General features: G+C 40.9%; 1 protein-coding gene across 1 annotated transcript; it reads right to left on the bottom strand.

Annotated features, from left to right (window-relative positions):
- Positions 1-1,596: 1,596 nt before the first annotated feature.
- On the bottom strand, positions 1,597-2,735 carry LOC121529878 (catenin delta-2-like; the record flags this gene model as incomplete). The annotated part of the gene is made up of 1 exon (XM_041817882.1): positions 1,597-2,735. A coding segment is annotated over one exon (957 nt), but the record flags the coding sequence as incomplete, so codon positions are not given.
- Positions 2,736-21,057: the final 18,322 nt, after the last annotated feature.

The following is a 21,057-nucleotide window of genomic DNA, read 5'->3' as shown; positions in this document are numbered from 1 at the left end:
ATGAAATTCTTATTCTGGTCTTATCTGTGGCCTACGCAGAGGCCGCGTCTGCCTGCGCGGGAGAGTTATCATTTGACCCCCGCACAGGAACCTTTGGCGCAGTGTGAGAAGCATCTCAAGTGATTATCTTCGGTTTGGCTCAAGTGGCCTGCACTTACAGATTACAAGTGCTAGCACCGCTCCCCTGTAGGGTCTACAATTACAGATCATAGTTTATGGCTCTGGATCGATTTACAAGTGTCACATGACATGCACAGAGCTCATAAAGTATTATATTTTGTTTTTATTAGTGTTCGTCTGAACAGTGGGCGTGGCTTGATCGCAAAAATATAATTCGCATTGGGAGCGTCATCATCCTGAGATTTTAGCGATTTTAGTTTTTCGTGATGTGTGGGCATTAGAGTGGACGTGGCGTAATCAGAAAATAACAATTCGCATAAGGGGCACGTGGACGTGGCCGTATAATCACCCTTAACACCATGTTACTATATTACACAATACAGGGTGCGCCATATTTCATGGGCCGATTTAAAGTTTAAGGGAAAACAAAACCAATTTAAAAAACAATATGATTTAATTTACCACCTTATTGGCAATTATGCTCTTTTCGCCGCATTTTGCATCACTTTCTCTAGAATATCAGTCGGTATGACTCTCATTTCGGCACGGATGCTGCCCTTTAGTTCGTAAAGGATTTGAGGATTACAGGCATAAACGTTGCTCTTCAAATAAACCCACAGAAAGAAGTCTGGAGAAGTTAAATCAAGCAGATTTCAGTGGCCAGTGGATATCGACATTTTTCGACATCAAAAGTCCAGGGAAATTTCGTCGCAATATGACAGTATTGCAAGCAACGTTGATTATCTGTGAGCAAAAGTTGCACTTAATACGGAAACAAATGTTAATCATTCTTTAAAATGCGTCGTAAAGTTCCATTAACATTTAAATATTCAGCACGGTGCCCATACGACTCTCCTGGGCCTTCGGCCACTTTTACTCTCACTGCCTCTACCAAATTAGCTGAGCGTACCAAATTCAGAAAAATTGACCAAAAAACGACAGTGTCTTTTTTTGGAGCGTTTTGGAGAGGTTATATTTGACGATATTCCCGTTGAGTTAACACAATGAACTTGTTATTTTCAATATACATTTGCACCATTTCATCGCGTTGTTTAAGCATGTAGCGAACCATGGTTAAAATTCTACTGTTTTTACGTTTTGTCTGATCAAGCTGATCGGTCGATATTTGAAAAAAATATTCAATGCTTAAATCGGCCCACAAATGATGGCGTACCCTGTAAATTATGCGCAATTGTTTTTGGTAATTTTGTTGCAATGAAAATGAAAGTTAAATCTACCGCCGACAGCCTAACACATGAGTAAGCAGGCGCGCCATAATTTGTTTATTTGGCCAAAAAACAACCTCTCAGCATTAGTTACACTTTATTTATTCGTTTGACAAAGTGAGCAGTAAGTGATTCCCCGTTGATGCAAGTAGATTTATGTTTATGTTGTGAAAGTGCATAAAACTTTAGTTATAATGAAATAGAAATAAACGAATAATAGTTAAAAAATTAACAGCTTCTATTAATTATCATTATTTTTTTGTTTTCAGATTACATTTTTATTATAGTGATATTTTACAATTATGTTGGGTAAATGCTGTAAAAACCTTTTGGTCAAAGGGATTTAATAATAGGCTTTATTTGAATAATTTAAAAATTGAATACTTTTCATATAATCTTTAGTACTGAAATAATTAAGAAATAATAATAATTTTATAATCCACTGGATTCCTTAGCAGCATATGAGCTGCTTTTTGCTCGCTGTATAGTTCTGTCTTCATAGCGAGTACGTCCTTGTGAAGCCATTGGTCTATTGAGTGTATTGTTGACGTCGTTTGGTGAATTTGGCGGAGTGTTCTGTGCTGTAAAATGTTTACTTATAAAATCATTTTCTTTCCATCCGTTTTTTTTATAAACCTCTCGCAATTCGTTATGTTGCCACATGGTGTATAAAACTTGACTAGCAAATTTCAACACGCAAGAGGTATATTTTTCTTTTCGTCTTGTTATGATCATTAGCCGGTCGATTCCTCCCGAATCTAGTAAGGAACGAGAAAACTCGGGATTTTTTTTAATAACCTCATTAATTGTGGCTAATACAGCTGTTATTGTGTCATCTGAAGTATTTTGGTCATGTTGTAAATTTCCAGATGGGAGTTTCTGTACTAAGTCTCGCATCGCATACTTTCCAATAAGTTCTTTGTTTCGTTGATCAATTGCTAAATTGCGCAGTGCTGTGGCTACTGCACAGACTACGCGATCCACTTCCATCCTAAGAAGCTCCACAAGTATTGGTAGACCTTTTTCCTTACGCACTGTTGCACGAATATCAACACTTGGTTGCCAGTAACATGCAGATAGATTTTGAATTGCTCCAGCTGCGGCTTCGAGAGTTTCTGGATTCGAACAACTTTGCAGTAAGGATAAAGAGTATTGAACTACTTCAGGTTGCCATAATTGTCCATATCCCTTGTTCAAATGGTTATAAGTTACTGCATTTTTCGAATACTCTGTGGGAATGTTGCAGTCGTCAAAAGCTTCGGGGTTGTTGGTACCTTCTTTCTTTTTCTTACTCGTTCCAAAGCAGCCTAGATTTTCTCCTGAAATTAAAAGAGCAATGTATTGTACTTTTGCCTCATATTTCGAATATGAGGCAAAAGTACAATATATTCAAAGCTGTTTACTGCGGTTAAGGTGAGAGGTCCATGCATAATCGTTTTAATTTATAAGATTAATTAATAGGTTAGTAGCTTTTGTTTATCAAAAACCTAACAAACCGACGGCATAAATAAAAGCATTAGCGGTAAAAAAAATAAAAATCACTGGCGCAATATATATACATCTATATATAAGTAAAGATCGCATTGACCACTGCTGATATTTTATAGACAGCGTATCCTCAAGCTTCTAACTCTTAAAACAATTGAATTATCAAGAAGCCAAGAATAAAGACATACATGACTAGAAGGTTAAAATAAAAATAATTTTTTTTACTCTTAACTTCGAAAACCAACAATCAACCATTTATAAAATAAATTGGAACATAACGACGTAAAATGACGACCGTTACCTTAGGAATAACAAAGAAAATAAAAACAAGAGGAAACGCTATAGTCGAGTGCCGCGACTATAAGATACTGTTATTATACTGTTTTACACAATTTTAAAATATTAATTGTGCTAGTGGAGATTCACAAGGCGCCACTTATTGACAGAGGAAGCATGTTGAGTAATTGATAGTGACGTCACAAACCGTGTGAGACATTATAACCTAAATTTCTTCATAAATAGCGAAATAATGTTCCGCTTTAAAAAATAAGTTACACAAGGTCAAATGAAGGCATTCATAATAATATTATAGACGCCACAGTTTTCCGCGGTTTGTGGGTGTTAGAGGGGGCGTGGCCGGAAGCAACTTCGTGGCAAGCTGCAGAGGCATCTCTTAAATGAGTATTCTTAAGCACTACTTTGTAGCTCTTATAGTTTTCGAGATTTTTTTTTTGGTTTTTCGGGTTTTGTGGGCGTTAGAGTGAGCGTCATCATCCTGAGATTTTAGCGATTTTAGTTTTTCGTGATGTGTGGGCATTAGAGTGGACGTGGCGTGATCAGAAAATAACAATTCGCATAAGGGTCACCATAAAAGCCTACATGTTTAATCGGAACTATCTCTTATAGTTACCGAGATATCAGCTTTTCTAGAAAATCCGAAAACCGTGTTTTGAGCCTTGTGGGCGAATGGGTGGGTGTGTCAGGATAGTAGTACCACTATAAGAGGGGCTGGCATCTAAAGATTATATATACTGAATTTCAACTTTCTAGCTCTAATAGTTCCTGAGATTTCAGCGATTTTTTTTTCGCGATTTGTGGGCGTGACAGGATGCTGTAATAAACTTGCGCTGCGTAGGGACCTCAAGACTCTTCATGGTTAATCTCAACTTTGTATCTCTTATAGTTCCTGGGATCTCAGCGTTTATACGGACAGACAGACGGACATGGCTCATTCGTCTTCGCTATTCATCCTGATCAAGAATATATATACTGTATAGGGTCGGAAACTCTTCCTTCTACCTGTTAAAACTTTTCAACGAATCTAATATACCCCTCTACGAGTAACCGGTATAAATACCCTTTTTTATTTTAAATAACCTTAAAGAATTCGATGGTATTATCTACCTCGACTTGCTTAAACAAGCGAATTCGGAACTCGATTTTACCGGGAATGCTCTTCACACAAACAACGGAGATGAAAATATCAGCCTTTCACAGTATTTCACTACACTCGATCTCAAATCAGGTCCACAAGATAGAGCTGGCGGAAAAGGGCAGGGAAACCCGTCTTCTCCATAAATAATGGCAAATATGAATTTTTTTTAAACAGCTGATATATATTCTTTATTCAGTATTAACAGGTATACTGCTACCTATGTGGCAGCTTGAGCAGGTTTTAAATATAGGGAATAACAAAGTGTTGGTATAAAGGTTACAATACAATACAATATTTCTATTCATTTATAGTTTAAATTACATCAGACTTCGAAGGTGTTACATATATCTTAATGGGAGATCGTGTGGGTGGTATCTTTTGAGTCCTTTCCTTCTTGGTCCCCAGATTAGCCTCTTCGCCAGGGAGTTAGGATGAGTGCCAAGGCGTCTGAATTAGCTTTCAGCATGCGTTCGACAAACATCGCCTATCATTGGGGCTTGTAGATCTCTTTTTATGTCTCTGGTTCTTATATACCATGGGGCATTACAAATCGATCTGACAATCTTGCTTTGCGCTACACGTATTTTGTTTAGGTTCGACGCTACGCCGTAGACCTGTAGTGCATATTTCCAGATTGGACTGATAATCGATTTTTAAATTTAAAGAAAGCTTATTTCTTGCCGTGAGTAGCCAGGACATACTTGCTGCCTTTGAAAGCACTGACTGCTTCACCATTGATGTGTGCCTCTGGAAGGTGAGCCCTCTATCCAAAATCACACCAAGGTACTTGTAGTGTGAATCGTGACGAAGTACAGAACCGAGCATGGAAATGCCTGGGCAGTTTTTTGGCCTTGTGGAGAAAGTGACACAGGCTCATTGGTGGCAGTTTATGCCTATATTCCATTCGGTTGTCCATTTTTCAAAACTTGATACGTACTCCTGCAGGCCTATGTGGCCTGTGTCGTCGGCGTATGTTGCGATTAGCATGTCATTATCGTCAACTTCAGTACAACCGCAGGAATCTGGCATATCTGACGTATACAGTGAGTAAAGTGTCGGGCCTAGTACACTGCCTTGTGGTACACCCGCTGCGATTGGACGTTTTGACGACTTTTCACCATCGACAACAACACTAAATTTCCTAGCCGATAAAAAGCTCTGTATGAGGAGGAAAAGCTGCGGCGTTAGTAGTATCTTTAGCTTGCTTAGGAGAGCGTCGTGCCATACCCTATCAAACAGCAACTGTGTACATTTTGCTTTCCATGGCTTCCAGAGCGAACTTAATCACGCGATGAAGCTGTTCAGGGGTGCCGTGACTTTTTCGGAAACCAAACTGCCACCTTGGAATAGCTTTGCTCACACTTTCAAGCCGAAGAATCCGATCCAGTATTACTTTTTCTATCATTTTGCCCAGTGCAGGTAATAGACTTATTGGCCTGTATGCGTCTACATCGGTGGGTTGCTTTCCAGGCTTCGGAATCATTGTGATAATAGCACTTTTGCGTGTACTTGGGTAGTGACTCAGCCTTAAGACGCTGTTGAACAACAGAACTCTAAACAGCAGTTCTTTTCTGGTAAGAATCTTGAGCGTTTTGTTGTCTATAAGGTCCTCGATCTGTGTCACAACTTCTTCTAGGGTAACAGGTTTTGTGGGAAGAGCCATTTGAAAAGGCCTGTCCAGACGCATTTGAACAAGCATTTGATTTACCGTCGGAGCTAGGTTTAAGGGTTTAAATCTGTCCTCCAGATTGTCAGCAAAGATATTAGCCTTCTGCTGACTGGAGCCACACCAACCACCATCTGGGTTTCTGATTGGAGCGTTTGGAGTAACCTGTCTCTTAAATCGATTCGTGAGCTTCCACAGAGAGTAGTTAGTCGATGCATCTGGACTCGCATTTTCCAACATATGGTCAATTTGATCCAGCTTGTTCCTTTTCAAGACTTTGCTTAATCGATTTGAAAGTCTTTTGTAAATGTTGTGGACGCGCACATCTCCTGTTCTTGTGTATTCTCGACGAACTCTTCTTTTCAGCTGTATGAGTACTAATGCATTTTGTGGGAGCAAATTTCTATTTTGGTCTGGAGGTTGTCTTTGGTTTGGTGTAGCAGCTCTTGCAGCAGTCTATATTTGCTCCATAAAAAGCGTTACCGCATCTTCAAGCTCATCTGGATGGTTAATCACAGTATTGAGATTTATCCTTCTGTCCAGAGTTTCGTTAAACTTTCCAACAGAGGAGCCGTGCGGTAGAAGTGGTTTCCGTTTGGCCTTGTATTGAGGAGTTTGACTAAGCATTGCAACTATTGCAATTGTCCGAGGATAGCTCGTATTTTGTTTCGACCGAAAGTTTGTTGAGTTGTATTCCATTTACGATAAAAAAGTCGAGAGCTGTTGGGGTGAGCCTTGTATTGGCAGAATAAAAGGTGGGTTCCCCAGTAGCTAGAATTTGACAAGAGCTAGAAGCTATGGCCTCTTGAAGACGCTTTCCTCGACAACAAGACCTTAAGTTGACCCACCATTTATGCTTGGCGTTAAAGTCACCTCCAGCTAAGAATTTCGGGCCCAGAGGCGCTAGAAGCTGGTCAAAATCGTTTTTTGTCCCGCCTTTAGCAATGTTGCTAGGGTGATTGGCAAAATATTGGTCATAACCAGGAAGGTACATTTTAAGACCGGGACGCATGTGCGTCTCAGTAATGAGCATTATATCGACTGAGTTATCAAGAATAAAAAGACGAAGTTCTTCGCTTTTGTTAACTATTTCTCTTGCATTCCATATTCCGATTTTTATAGCTGAGACTGTCATTTCCTAGAAATAATAACGTGAACTAGATCACGAAAAGCCTTGTTCGACTCAATCGTTTCCATAACTAGCTTGAAGAGTTGATCCAGCCTAGCATTTAGCAAAGATTGCCTTCTCCAAGGTAGCCAAGTTTCGATTTGGGTCGTGGTCATTTTTAGGTACATGTAGAACAGTCTGCCTAGCTGCAGCGCTGCAATTGTTTGGAATGCTATTTCTTCAGTGTATATGCGAGTAATTCCAAATTTGGATGTACGTATCTCATACCTATCTGCCAGGATTATTTCATCTAGGGTTCGTTCCAGAGTGAGGATATTAGTAACCTTTGGAACACATATGGGCGGAGGTTTCGGCTTCGCTAGTTCAGGTTGGCTTGAACTTGGCGCTCGGCTATTGGGATCTAACGACTCCTCATTCGTCTCCATCTCCCCAATAGAGTTTATTTCCTCAGCTAAACGTGCGAAGCGGTTGTTGCTCAGTCCATTAGACGTCGAAGCCTGATTTGAGCAAGCGATTCTGGCCTTGTTTACATTCGATTTACTGTTCTTTATGTCGGCTGGTTTCGTTTTCTGCGAAGAGAGGTACTTGGTGCTTGAAACGAGCACCCCATAGCTGGTACTGCTGAGAAATTATAAGTCCCCAAAGACAATTCTGCTGTAGAAACTGGACTCATACGAGAAGAAGCTGCAACGGTGTACGTGGTGGTGCCAAAACTGCCACTTGTAGCTTTAACGGTGTTAGTTACGGGTGTTGCAGAGCTAGTTTTAACAGCATCTGCGTTTTGTTCCCGTAGGGTGTCCAAATGTCGTCTAGCCAAATCTCTTGCAAGCTTGGCTCGTAATTCCGCTGGAGATTGGCCAGCGACCTCTTTCATCTTCTCAATTCCGGACGGCTCTTTCGAAAGCATCGAATGAAAAGATGTGTTGCTATCCATATATTAATTTACAATATTTTTCGATTAGGAAAATAATAGAAATAAGGTGCAATATAAACAAAATTCTTTACTTCTTTTCTCTCGCTGGCAGTTGGTGCATGAGCGAGAGACCAGACCTAGCCCAATGGGCAAAGTCGAACACAACGCTTACACTTTCGTTCGGGTGATAAATTAGTCGAACTCGGTAAAGACACCGGCGGACGATGTCTAAAAATAGATTGTGTGCAGATAAGCACCACAGAAAAAGTTCGAGATCACTGATTAGGAGCTTAACACGACCGTATGAAACCAGTGCATGTGCACGACTGCCAAAGGGCTATCGATGACGTCCTTAGAGTGGGAATCTCAAAAATATGCTACGTTTATGTAGACGACGTTATAATATTCTCAAAAACAAAAGAGGACCACATCAAGGACGTGGACTGGGTTTTAACCAAGCTTTTAGAAGCAGGTATGAGATTATCCCAAGAGAAATCGAAGTTCTTTAAAGAGAGCGTCGACTACCTGGACTTCATAGTGACACAAGGGGGACTGCAAACTTCACCTGAACAGGTAAAAGCTATTAAGGAATTTCCTCCACCAAAAACACTTTTTGACCTGAGATCTTTTCTGGGGCTAGCAAGCTACTACAGGTGCTTCATTAAAAACTTCGCGACCATCGCAAGACCCCCGTCAAGCGAAGGGAAGGTTAGTAAATATCAAACGATAAAGATTGATATCAACATGACCAAGGAACAGAGAGAAACGTTTGACAGACTGAGGGAAATCTTGGCATCGGAGGACGTTTTGCTCTCATATCCAGACATTAAGAGGCCATTCGACTTAGCTACTGACGCATCAGGCTTCGGACTAGGGGCAATACTATTCCAAGATGGCCGCCCAATCACAATGATATCACGCGCCCTACGTGATAGCGAAAAAAATTACGCAGCCAATGAGCGAAAGCTCCTTGCCATCGTTTGGGCACTTAAAAACCTATATGGAGCAAAAGTGTTTCAGATTTTTACCGATCATCAACCACTTACCTTTGCCGTCTCAGAAAAAAATCCTAATGCAAAACTGAAGCGTTGGAAAGGGACTATTGACGATCATGGTGCAAAACTGATTTATAAACCAGGAAAAGAAAATTTCTTTGCAGACGCATTATCTCGCCAAAACATTAACACCCTGGAAGACGGGCAGGAATCGGAGGTAGCCACCATTCATAGCGACGAGTCCCTGACATACACCATCGAGACAACCGACAACCCAGTAAACTGCTTCCGAAACCAAATAATAATCGAGGACAGAAATAGTTTCTCGGTGAAAACATTCATCTTGTTTAAGACCACGTCAGGAACATAATCAGAACCCCCAACCGGGAAAAACGGATGGAAGCATTACAAGATGTTGTAAACGCGGAGTAGTAAACACTCCCTACCAACCATAGCGTCTTAGCCCTAGCAAAATACTATTGAAGCAGACCTGGGGACAACGGTCTTAATTAGAGGGAGGGTGCTCTACAAAGACAATCTTGCTAACCATCCTTCGCTAGACTCCCGACCTTTTTTACCTTTTTATATTTTCTATATCCATCTATATTTTTCTACATTATATAAAATACATTATAATATGGGCACTAATGGCTGTTAAATCACACGCGAATTGTTCCCGAGATTTTAGCAGTTTTAGTTTTTCGTGATTTGTGGGCGTTAGATTGGGCGTGGCAGGGGGTTTGCGCTGCGTATGGACCTCAAGAATCTTCATGATTAATCTCAACTTCCTATCTCTTAAAGTTCATGAGATCTCAGCGTTCATACGGGCGGACGGATGGACAGACGGACATACCTCAATCGACTTAGCTATTAATCCTGATCAAGAATATGTATACTTTATAGGGTCGGAAACGCTTCCTTATATCTGTTACATACTTTCTACAAATCTAGATATTTCTATTCCTGGTATGGAAAATAACTCGTTAACTGCATCGGTGAGACACCACAGAATATGGTGTAGCTGGAATACCTTGTGGTATAGCCTCTGAGTACACAGATGAATCAGTTGTGCCTTACTGCTATAAGTCTGAAGCTAATTACGCAGGAGTTCAAAGCACAATATCAAACATTAAATCATTTTCTGGACGGCCTTTTAATGATAACTTTAATGAGTCCGAAGAAACCTCGGATTCGCAAATTCGAACCTTTGAAAATTCAGTAGAATTTAAACTACCCCAATTCGCCATGAGTTCGTATAATACCATGCCTCAAAAGCTTGGAGAAAAAGATAAATATCTTGAAGAATCAGAAAATGAAATTTGCCCAACAATGAGGTGGCGAGATTCGAATTTGTCGGAAGTTATAAGTTTTTTAAGCAATCCAAACAGTGCAATAAAGGCAAATAAATGCAACAGCATATTTACAACACTTATGCTACATGGATGACCCAAACAAGCAACGAACCAGATGCCTCGGAGGAATACCTGCTTTAGTTCGGCTGGTGTCATATGATTCTCCAGAAATACACAAGTAAGTAAAAAAATCGTCAAAATAATTTCTTGCAGTAGGCTACAGTTTATATGTAATTATACAGAATATTGCCAGTATAGTCCTTTCATATTGTTTTGGTACATTAGGTAAGGGGAAAATTTTTATAAGACAATCGCTATTCCGAAATGGGCGTTGTTGCACACTTGAACTTGGATAAGTTTACCTCTCTTAGAAAGAGATATTACATGTCTGGGTAATTATGTAACGTCTAAACTTGTGGTTTAGCCGTCCTTAATGAAATATGAAGTCGGGCAATAAAACCAAATCCAGAGGTTGCAACCTGGTTTCCGCAATAACTTAATATGCATTAATATATTTAAATTGGAAGGTTTCACATGGTTGTGAGCAGAGAACGGCAAGGGTTCACCCTAAGAATAAGTATACCCGATGTTGGAGCCAATCTAATCCGCTATTCAGTAATGAAATCCCTGCGAATGAAAAATCCGGTGCACTACTTGCAGTTGCACTACTTCAATGTCACCTTTGACAGAAGAGGGAAAGGTTTCCATTTACTCTCCACCACTGCAATACAAAAATCCTGACTTAAAATAACCCTTTCTCTACAATATTGTTTTATTTCTTCTATTGGAGATTGTCTTGAGCTGTTAATTGATGGTGCAGCAACTAATGTTGGGAAAAAATTCTTGTTTTGATACGGATCTTAAGGTCAGTGACAGAAAAAAAGCCACCTTGTGCCTAATGGACAAATATGTTGACCATATGAAAACAACTTTTGTTTTTGTTGTTTCTTTTAATGTGGCAATTCATGAGATATCTGGTATATTGGGTGCACATAGCATATACATTTTTATACCCGTTACTTGTAAAGTACAAGGTTATACTAGATTCGTTTAAAAGTGTGTAACAGGTAGAAGGATACTTATTGATCAGTACGATTGAGCCATGTCCGTCTGTCTGTCCGTATGAACGCAGAGATCTCAGGAACTATGAGATATAGGAAGATGAGATTAAATATGATGATTCTTAAGGTCCATACGCAGCGCAAGTTTTTTTTCCGATAAAGCCACGTCCACAAAACCCGAAAACCCAAAAATGCGAAAATCTCGGGAACTATAAGAGCTAGAAAGCTAGCCTTAAGAACACGTATTTTAGAGATGCCACTGCAACTTGTCACGATTTTTCATCCGGCCACGCCCACAAACTGAAGGAATCTTATAGTCGCGACACACGACTATAGCGTTTCCTCTTGTTATACTTTAAGGCAGCGCAAAACAAATTGAAGGCGTGCTGCAAGTTTGAAGTTCTTTAAAAATTCTTTCGAAGGATTGCAGCAACACAACTAAAATTTCAAATTGACCTATTGACATCCATCAATCTTTCGGGTCCTTTCTCGCTTAATATAGTGTTAACAGCCACTCAATTATCGTCGTTAGATTTCAGTACTGCGTAGTTGGAGTTCCACCTTTTTGGGCATGAACTCTTTAAAGAAGTGTTAAACTTATGCTGCAAATTGGCGTCACTGTTTTGTCTAGATCGGTTGTTTCTGTAAATGATTGTCCTTTACAATTATTCAAAAGATGACTGATGTAGTCAAGCCTGATGTATTTATAAAGTTTCTGCCTCTATCTGTTACAAATTTGTTCCCCTCAATGTTATCATAATAAATTTTGAGAACACTCTTTTAATTTCAGTTAAAATGTTTTCTGCGGTGCTTTTCTCTGATTCCATTGACTTAAGACCCAAAATTAAATCACCAAGAACGTTGTTTTTTTTTATACTTTATTGTGATAGCCAAGGGTCTTGCGGACCTTTCGACTGAACGTTGATGGACTAGGCAGCAAGTCATCCACATCTGACAGTCTTGGACAATCCATTGACTGCATTTTTTCATAGCTTCTGCTTTGCTTCTGGTTGCATTGATGTCATTTATGCCGAGACAAAATTAATGTGTGGCCAGCTACAAATACCAGCACTTCGGCAGGTGCTGTAAAATAGCCACCCTTTCACGACACTTCCCTCTTTCTTAACAATGGAAAGTAAAATTTTGTCATAACACATCTTTCCTTATGTTCTTCCTTCTAAGGCATCAATAAACAACTAAAATAAAACGACTACAAAACAATCCAGCGATCATTGCTCAATGCCCTGCCCATGCATAAAAGTTGAAGACACTTGAAACTATAACTGTAAAACATGAGTGTTTGTGATCTATCGTTGCTGTTCTTACATTTGCCTTGAGTGCATTGTTCACTTATCTATGTAAAATGTTTGGGTGTCTGGTAAAATAGAATCGACGCTTACTGTGAGTGACGAAATGCAAAAACACAAAACACGGAAAGCTTTCGGTTGTGTTATTCTTTTCTTGCTGTTTTTTAGAGTCTAAAAGTGACACCCTCGACGTTCTGTGGTTGTGTCAGTAAGCAATGCTAGTAAAATTTTACACGCCGTCAATTTCTGCATTTCCTCGGGTTTATCACTTTTATTTACCCATATGTGTTTAATATATGTGTTTTTCCTAGTCACCAGTGTAATACATACTTATACTCGTTATTTTTGGAAAAAAAATTGTTTACTGTATTAAAAAAGATACCTGTTACTGTTTTACACAATTTTTAATTATTTATTTTGCTAGTGTAAATGGACGAAGCTCAACCTTTTGTCATAAAAGCATGTTTACTAACTGATGGGGAAGTTACTGTCCATTTGAGGCCTTATAACGTACATTTCTTCATAAATAGTGAAAAATGTACCGATTTGAAAAATCTTTGGTAAATCGATAGATATTACAAAAAACTTGTCATACAAGGTCAAACGAAGATATACATTATAATATTATGGACGTCACAGCTTCCGCGGTTTGTGTGCGTTAAAGTGGACCCAGCCAGATGAAAACTCTCGTCGAGGTGGAGTGAGAACTCTCGTGGACTTGGCTAGATGGGAAAAAGCAATTCGCATTGGGGCATCATAAACAAGAAGAAACTCTATAGTCCAGGGCATATGAGTGGGTGTGGCGTGCTAATGTTAAGATGCGATAGCATCTCAAAATTATACATACCTAATCTCAACTTTCTAGCTCTAATAGGTTCTGAGACTCAACGATTTTAGTAATTCGTGATTAGTGGGAACTAGACTGGGTGTGGCAGGATGTGGCAGGGACCTCAAGAATCTCTCTCCTTACTGTTATTTTGTAGCGCATGCGCTTTTGGGAGCTTTTGTAGAACTGCTGTAGCTCGAAGCTTTTGTTGTTAAGCTTGTACTTCTTGCATTTGTACTTCTTTGGTTTTGTTGCGGAGTTGATTTGATTTGATTTCAACTCGTAATAAAAGTTGGAAATTAAACTGCCGTTAGCAAAATCGGAAGTGTTGGAAATTCTCTCAGCTAGCCACGGACGTGCACGTCGACATCCAGGTGCTAAGCGCTCCAGAAGAGTTGCTGCCCACTCTACGCTTTTGGATGATACCAGTGGTGCTGGTATATTACCCACTCCAAGCACGCCTTCAGCGGTGGCTATGCCAAGTGGCTTGATTTCTGAGCCCTATTTAAGACGACGATTAGCAGCCATCCTCACTTGCCCAAGATGGAGAAGCTCAGGTGGGTCATTTCATATCTGCTGGAGTCAGCCTTAGAGAATGTGAGAGCGTTGGAGATTACTGACGCTAACTAACCTCGACCTTTTGCGCAACCGTTTTAGTAATCGACGGTTAGTATTCGAGGCTCACATCAACGAGATCCTGCAGCTAAGGGTAGTCGATCCGGGTCGCAACTCCTCGAGTAATCCGACCGATTCAATGGTCTTATGCGGGCCCTCATGAGTTTCGGACGGCGGACGAAATTCAAGGATGCCTCCTCATCCAGATCATCTTTCAAAAAGTGGATCCTGTCACAAAGGCGAAGTGGGAAGACTCACTCGCAGGAAACAGTGCTGACAACCTTCCAACTCAACTACGCGGCGCTTATCATCTACCCTGTGTAATAGCATAGCGCTATACCCATTGGCGCTAGCATCCGTATGCAGCTATATTGGTAAGTTGGGATCAAACATAATCAACACGGGGTCACTAGTTAGCACCTTAATAATTTTCCAGTCAAATTCGCTTAGCTTTGAAATTAGCTGATAAAGAGGCATCATCACTTCTGAGAAATGAGGTACACATTTTGTAAAGCAAGATGCTAAACCTATGAACTGTCTAGTTTGTGTGATCTTGATTCTAGTTTGGGCAGTTGGGTCAGTGCTTGTATTTTTCTAGGATTGGGTTTTAGCTTGCCATCTCTTATAAGAAAACCTAAGTACTCTATCTCGGTTTGCCAAAATATACACTTTTTAATATTAAAGGAAAAACCCGACTTAACACTGTCTCCAATCTGTCAAATGATTTCTCCATAGTATTAGAAACAATTAATACGTCACCGATGTAGACGACTGCATATCTTTTAATCAAATCCCCTAAAACTCGAACTACGGCACGTGGAAAGTCAGACGAAGCGTTTTTGAGACGGAAGGGCATGGCTAAAAATTCATATTGACCCTTTGGGGTCACAAATGCAGTTTGCTCAACCGAATCGGGGTGAATGGGCACCTGATAGAAACCACTGGCCATGTCTAGGCTGGAGAAGTATTTACCGCTTTGCAGGCGACCTATTTGGTCTGATATTAATGGCAAGAGGTATCTATCTGCCGCAGTATTTGCGTTGAGTTCTCGATAATCTATGCATAGTCTATCACTGCCGCATTTTTCTCTTAGTAGTAACATTGGTCTAGAGAAGGGGGACCTGCTGTTCTTTCACTAGTCTTTCTCGATCTCTACAAGACAATATGGTCGGTTTGAACAGTCTTGTTTCCGTCTACTGAACAAATTTCTAAAGCGTCTATTTGGAATACCACCAATGTCGATTAGTTTTGACTTATCACTATCATTTAAATCCATATTTAGATTACTTTTATAATCTATCGTATTTACATTTTTATCGTTATTTAGAGATAATACAGTTTGAGTTCTGTAGATATTGAATCTATCTCTTTCAAACATTACTCCAAAACCAAATTCAAATATGTCTTGTCTAATTATCACATCATGCTTAAGGCACAGGTACTTATTATCTATTACGTGAAATGACAATTCAAAGTTAAATTCAGAGATTTGTATGGTGGTCAGAATTTGCTTGTTGCTTTTGAATATTTCCGTCTAGCTTCACGCCGACTGTCTCTTTTACCAGGGAGCATTCAGATCCCGAATCGAAAAAAAATGGAAATTTCTCACCAAATAGAATTGCAGTCTCGTTAGGCTGATTAATGCACACAAGTCCACCCTTCTTTTGTTGCTGCTTCGGCTTGCTGTGGCTGGTCCCCTCGTACACACTGGCGCGATACGTCCAACGTCGCCACACTTGAAAAAAGTCATCGTTGATCTCTCTCGCACCATTATCAATCTGTTGTTGCTTTGGCCTGGTCTAGTCTGGTTTCGCCCTTCTGATCTCTCTGCGACACTCCATTGCCTTATGTCCATGTTTCCGCAATTATGGCATCTAATCGGCGTCTGCATTTTAAACCTTTTTTTCGGCTGAACGTGAGCGCCTTGAGTTGTCTTGCAGCTGCAACCCGCGTTTTTATGTGTGATCAATAATGACGTAATTAATCGACTGGAATACATCGAGAGGCATCCGTAGCGTTCCATGAACAATTCTTGGAATAGCGACCAGCTTATTTGAAGAAAACAAATTTGCGACAGCCACTGCGATGCACCACCGAGCAGGAATTTGCGGAGCGTCATGAGCAAGGATGTACCTTCTTGCGGATGTTCACTTTAAATCATATTTGCCGTTTTGCACCATGCTGCTGCGCCAGCTATTTTCCAATCGGGGAATGAGGGTGGATTTCGTCTGTCATTTTGTGTTTCATAACGCGCACCGAGTCGCAATGATCTCTTTTACGTCTGTTCACTCCTGAGGGCTCTTCTCAACTGCCTTCCTCCTGCTCTTGGTCTTCCGCTCTTTCCCATCATTGCGCCTCACTCAGCAGGGCTTTTACTCTCCTTCCTCACCGCGCTCTCATTCCATAAGCTACTCTCTCTCTCTTATTTAGCTATCCCTTTTATTGTGCCGCCTCAGCATCGAGGTGCAGACCACAGCACGGACACGGTTACCCACGAGACGATCAATATCAAGAACATGTTCGATCCTTCAAGGATCAGATCCACTCACAGGAATACACCGAAATCGACGGACCCCTCAGCTTTTCGAGTATGATGTGAAAACAGACCCGAATTATTGAGTCGCTATATAAGGATAATATCCGTCGGCTGCAAGGGACCGCTGTTCGCACATATAGCTCTATGCACAAGTCCATCGAAGAGTTGCGGTCAAATCGTGTTCGTATTGCCGGTCTAAATGCCAAGATTCATGAATTTGAGCTCGTACGTGAATTGGAGCAGGAATTAGATAACACTCGCGAGCGTCGTGGCGCGTTTTAACATTACCCCAGCCTCCAGCACGGCCAAGGTACAGTCCTTCAGCCAATTATTGCGTACCTCCACCCTTGCCACGCTCTCACTATGCACATGCTCTGGCGACATAAGTCGCCAGACTGCTGCGAGTGAGCCGCCCGTCGCCAGACTGCTGCGAATGAGCCGTGGGGTTTATCAGCAGTTTTTATTTTGTGTTGGTTCTCCCACGTTCGATGCGCTTTAGTGTTATTTTGTAGTGCATGCTTTTGGGAGATTTTATAGAACTGCTGTAGCTCGAAGCTTTTGTTGTTAAGCTTGTACTTCTTGCATTTGGCGTGGTATTGTTGCGGAGTTGATTTGGTTTGATTTGAACTCGGAATAAAATTTGGAAATTGAACTGCCCCGGTTTATTTATTCTACAGCAAACAAAAAATTAGTTGTTCAACATTTTGGTGACCCCGACGTGATTGCTCTCCGATGCTAAACATATATATGGGGAATGAGAGTGGATTTCGTCTGTCATTTTGTATTTGGCAACGCGCAGCGAGTCGCAATGATCTTTTTTACGTCTGTTGACTCCTGACGGCTCTTCTCAACTGCCTTCCTCCTGCTCTTGGTCTTCCTCTCGTTCCCATCATTGCGCCACACTCAGCAGGGCTTTTTTTTTCGCTCGACTCCCGTTGCTTGACGTGCAACCCACCTCCCACCCAACCGACCGGAGGGCGCTGCCATCTGACGTACGGCTCGGAACACGGGGATAGATCCGAGTGGATTAGGAAAGATACGAGGAAAGTTAGTTTTGTGCTAAATGGATTAGTATCGAAACTTTCAAATAGTTAGGAGAAGAGTTAGAAGTAATTTTATAAAAATTATTGTAGGTTGAACATAGTACCCGAAATGGTTCATGTTGGGCAAAGTTCGAACTACAATGCTCTAAGGATAGAGGAATATAGTTTCTAGTAATCCTAAGGGGTACATGGATATTCAAGCGGCCTAGAAGGGCCTGGCTATCAATTTCACCCTTAAGAAGATTATGTATAAAGATTACCCCAAGCATCGTCCTACTATTAGCGAGGGATGGCAAATTGATTAGTAAGAGTCTACTTTTATAAGACGGAAGGTGTATATTTGCGTCCCAGTTGAGACCGCGGAGAGCAATTATTAAAAAATTCTTCTGGATGGAAGAATCGGACGAACCAAAGAAATAAAAAGTGTTTTGGTAACATAGGGGTCGTTAAATTCCTTTGACCACCTTTTAATGAAACCAAGAACTCCTCTAGCTTTATTAACCATAGAGGAAATATGGTCGGAAAACTTAAGTTTTGCATCGAGTAGGATGCCAAGATCTTCAACTGCATTAATTCTTTCCAGAGCTACACCATGCAAAGTATAAGTGGCAGCTTTAGGTCTTAGGCGACAGAAGGTCATTGATTTGCACTTAGAGCCATTAAGATTTAATAAGTTTGCAGAGCACCAGTTTTGAAAATTATTAAGGTCAGACTGCAGTTTCACCTGGTAGGAGGCATCGGTATATTGCAGGCAGAGTTTGACATCATCTGCATACATAAGTACTAGAGAGTCATTAACAACCAAGGGATGGTCATAAATTAATAAAGTAATAAGTAAATTTCCAAGGTGGCTCCCCTGAGGGACCCCGGAGGAAGCATAGACTAAAGCAGACACTGAATTTTTAAAAAGAAATCGTTGCGTTCTACCTGTGAGGTAACTGCCAATCCAACCCAGGAGATCAGTAGGAAAACCGATAAGACCGATTTCTAAAAGAAGGCCGTGATTCACAGAGTCAAACGCTTTACTGAAGTCAGTGTAAATGACATCCGTCTGAAGTTTATTTTGGAAACCAGTGATCACGAAGGATGTTAGTTCCAGAAGATTGGTAGTGGTAGACCGTGGTTTCATAAAGCCATGCTGGCATGGAGATATGACAGATCTACACTGGTGCTGCAAGTGAGGCACAAGAATTTTTTCGAAAAGTTTCGGAATTGATGATAGTTTAGATATACCTCTGTAATTTTCAGCATCTGAGGAACACGGATCTTGAAAGATGCCACGTTCCTAGCGTAGGAAAATTTATATTTAGTGATATTTTCCACCCTAATATCGACTTTAAGTTTTGCTTGAATGTAAGCTAAGATGTCCGATTCCGATGTATCAGGGGAAAGCCGGGAAACAAAAACCCACGCTACCAGTGGGTGCCGGTAATCCGGACCCTAAGTTCCTCTGGTGAGTCACGGATAAATTCTTTTGGGCTTGTAGAACATTTGGCACGGGAGGGTCCAATGCGACTACCTCGGACTGCTCATCGGACAAATGCCTACGCACCTTAGCAACATTTTCGGGATCCGAAATATGGGCTGTTACCGGTGTCGTCACGATTGGAGTGGTAGACGGCAGCGGTGACAATGAAGGAGACTGTTGAACATCAGACGGAGGGAGAAGGGAGTTATTTGCATTACTGGCGGTAACCGCCGGCGGCAAACGGCACGTTTTTTTGCGCTTAGGAGACTCATTAAACAATTGTAAATTGTTGAACTGAGTGTCCAGCGCAGAAAACAGGTCGTTAGCTTTTCGAAAAGCAACCAATACCTGACCGAACTCATTTTTAGTCTGCCGCATAAAAGATCTAATTTCCTTCTGGGCCTCACGACATCTGTCACAACAGAAGTGTAAGCCAGAGTCACAACGACCCAAAGCATCCGGAATGGTGTCTGACTTAAACCCTGCACACTAGGAGTGCGCAATGTTATCACACAGCCAACAGTGGACGCATACTTGGTCAACCGACACAATTTTATTGCATTTTTGAATGCAACAGATAATATCAGACATTTTGGCAAATAATTAGTAAGATGTAAACCACTGTGCCAGAAAGTATTATAGGGAAGAAGAAAGGGAGTTTGAGAGAAACAGTTAGGGGCAAGAGAGTAAGCGAGAGAGTGTTAGCGAGAGAGAGGCGTTATAAGAGAGTACAAGTTGTATAAGAGAGGGAGAGAGAGTTTGTTTTCGAGAGCTACAAGCCGGTGGGAGATATAGAAAAGAGATGTTGTGCTGGAGAGGTAAGCGGTGAAAGTTCCGTTACTAATAGCACAAAGAAAAGTTAAAAAAATATGTTAGAATACAGACCACAGTTGTTGCTTTATGCAAACAGCTAACAATAAATGCACGGCACGACGCGGAGTCGAAAAGACGGTTTTTTTTCAAGTAGATAAACGTTTGCAAAAAAGTAGCAAAAACGAGGTGATTAATTCAATAATTAAATCGCTCGAGAAGACGCAAAAGTCAAAAACACAACCGTTCGCTATGAAAGAGAAGTGAAGTGATCTCTTTCCTCACCGCGCGGTCATTCCATAAGCTTTTCTCTCTCTCTTATTTAGCTATCCCTTTTATTGTGCCGCCTCAGAATCGAGGTGCAGACCACCAGGGACACGGTTACCCACGAGACGACCAATATCAAGAACATGTTCGATCCTTCAAGGATCAGATCCACTCACAGGAATACAGCGAAATAGACGGACCCCTCAGCTTTTCTAGTATGATGTGAAAGCAGACCCGAATTATTGAGTCGCTATATAAGGATAATAACCGTCGTCTGCAAGGGACCGCTGTACGCAGTCCTTCAGCTAATTATAGCGTATCTGCACCCTTGCCACGCTCTCACGATGCACATGCTCTGGCGACATACGTCGCCAGACTGCTGCGAATGAGCCGCGGGGCTTATCAGCAGTTTTTATTTTGTGTTGGTTCTCCCACGTTCGATGCGCTTTAGTGTTATTTTGTAGTGCATGCTTTTGGGAGCTTTTATAGAACTGCTGTAGCTCGAAGCTTTTGTTGTTAAGCTTGTACTTCTTGCATTTGGCGTGGTTTTGTTGCGAAGTTGATTTGGTTTGATTTGAAATCGGAATAAAATTTGGAAATTGAAATGCCCCGGTTTATTTATTTATTCTACAGGAATTAAAAAATTAGTTGTTCAACTTTTTGGTGACCCCGACGTGATGCTCTCCGATGCTAAACATATATATGGGGAATGAGAGTGGATTTCGTTTATCTAATGGAAATTTACAAGGCGCAACTTATTGTCAGAGGAAGCATCTTGCTAGTGACGTCACTGCCCATGT

The sequence above is a fragment of the Drosophila eugracilis genome, unplaced genomic scaffold (genome assembly GCF_018153835.1).
Source record: "Drosophila eugracilis isolate 14026-0451.02 unplaced genomic scaffold, ASM1815383v1 contig_2062, whole genome shotgun sequence".
In the NCBI taxonomy this organism is placed as follows: domain Eukaryota; kingdom Metazoa; phylum Arthropoda; class Insecta; order Diptera; family Drosophilidae; genus Drosophila; species Drosophila eugracilis.
This window is presented reverse-complemented; position numbering and strand designations above follow the sequence as displayed.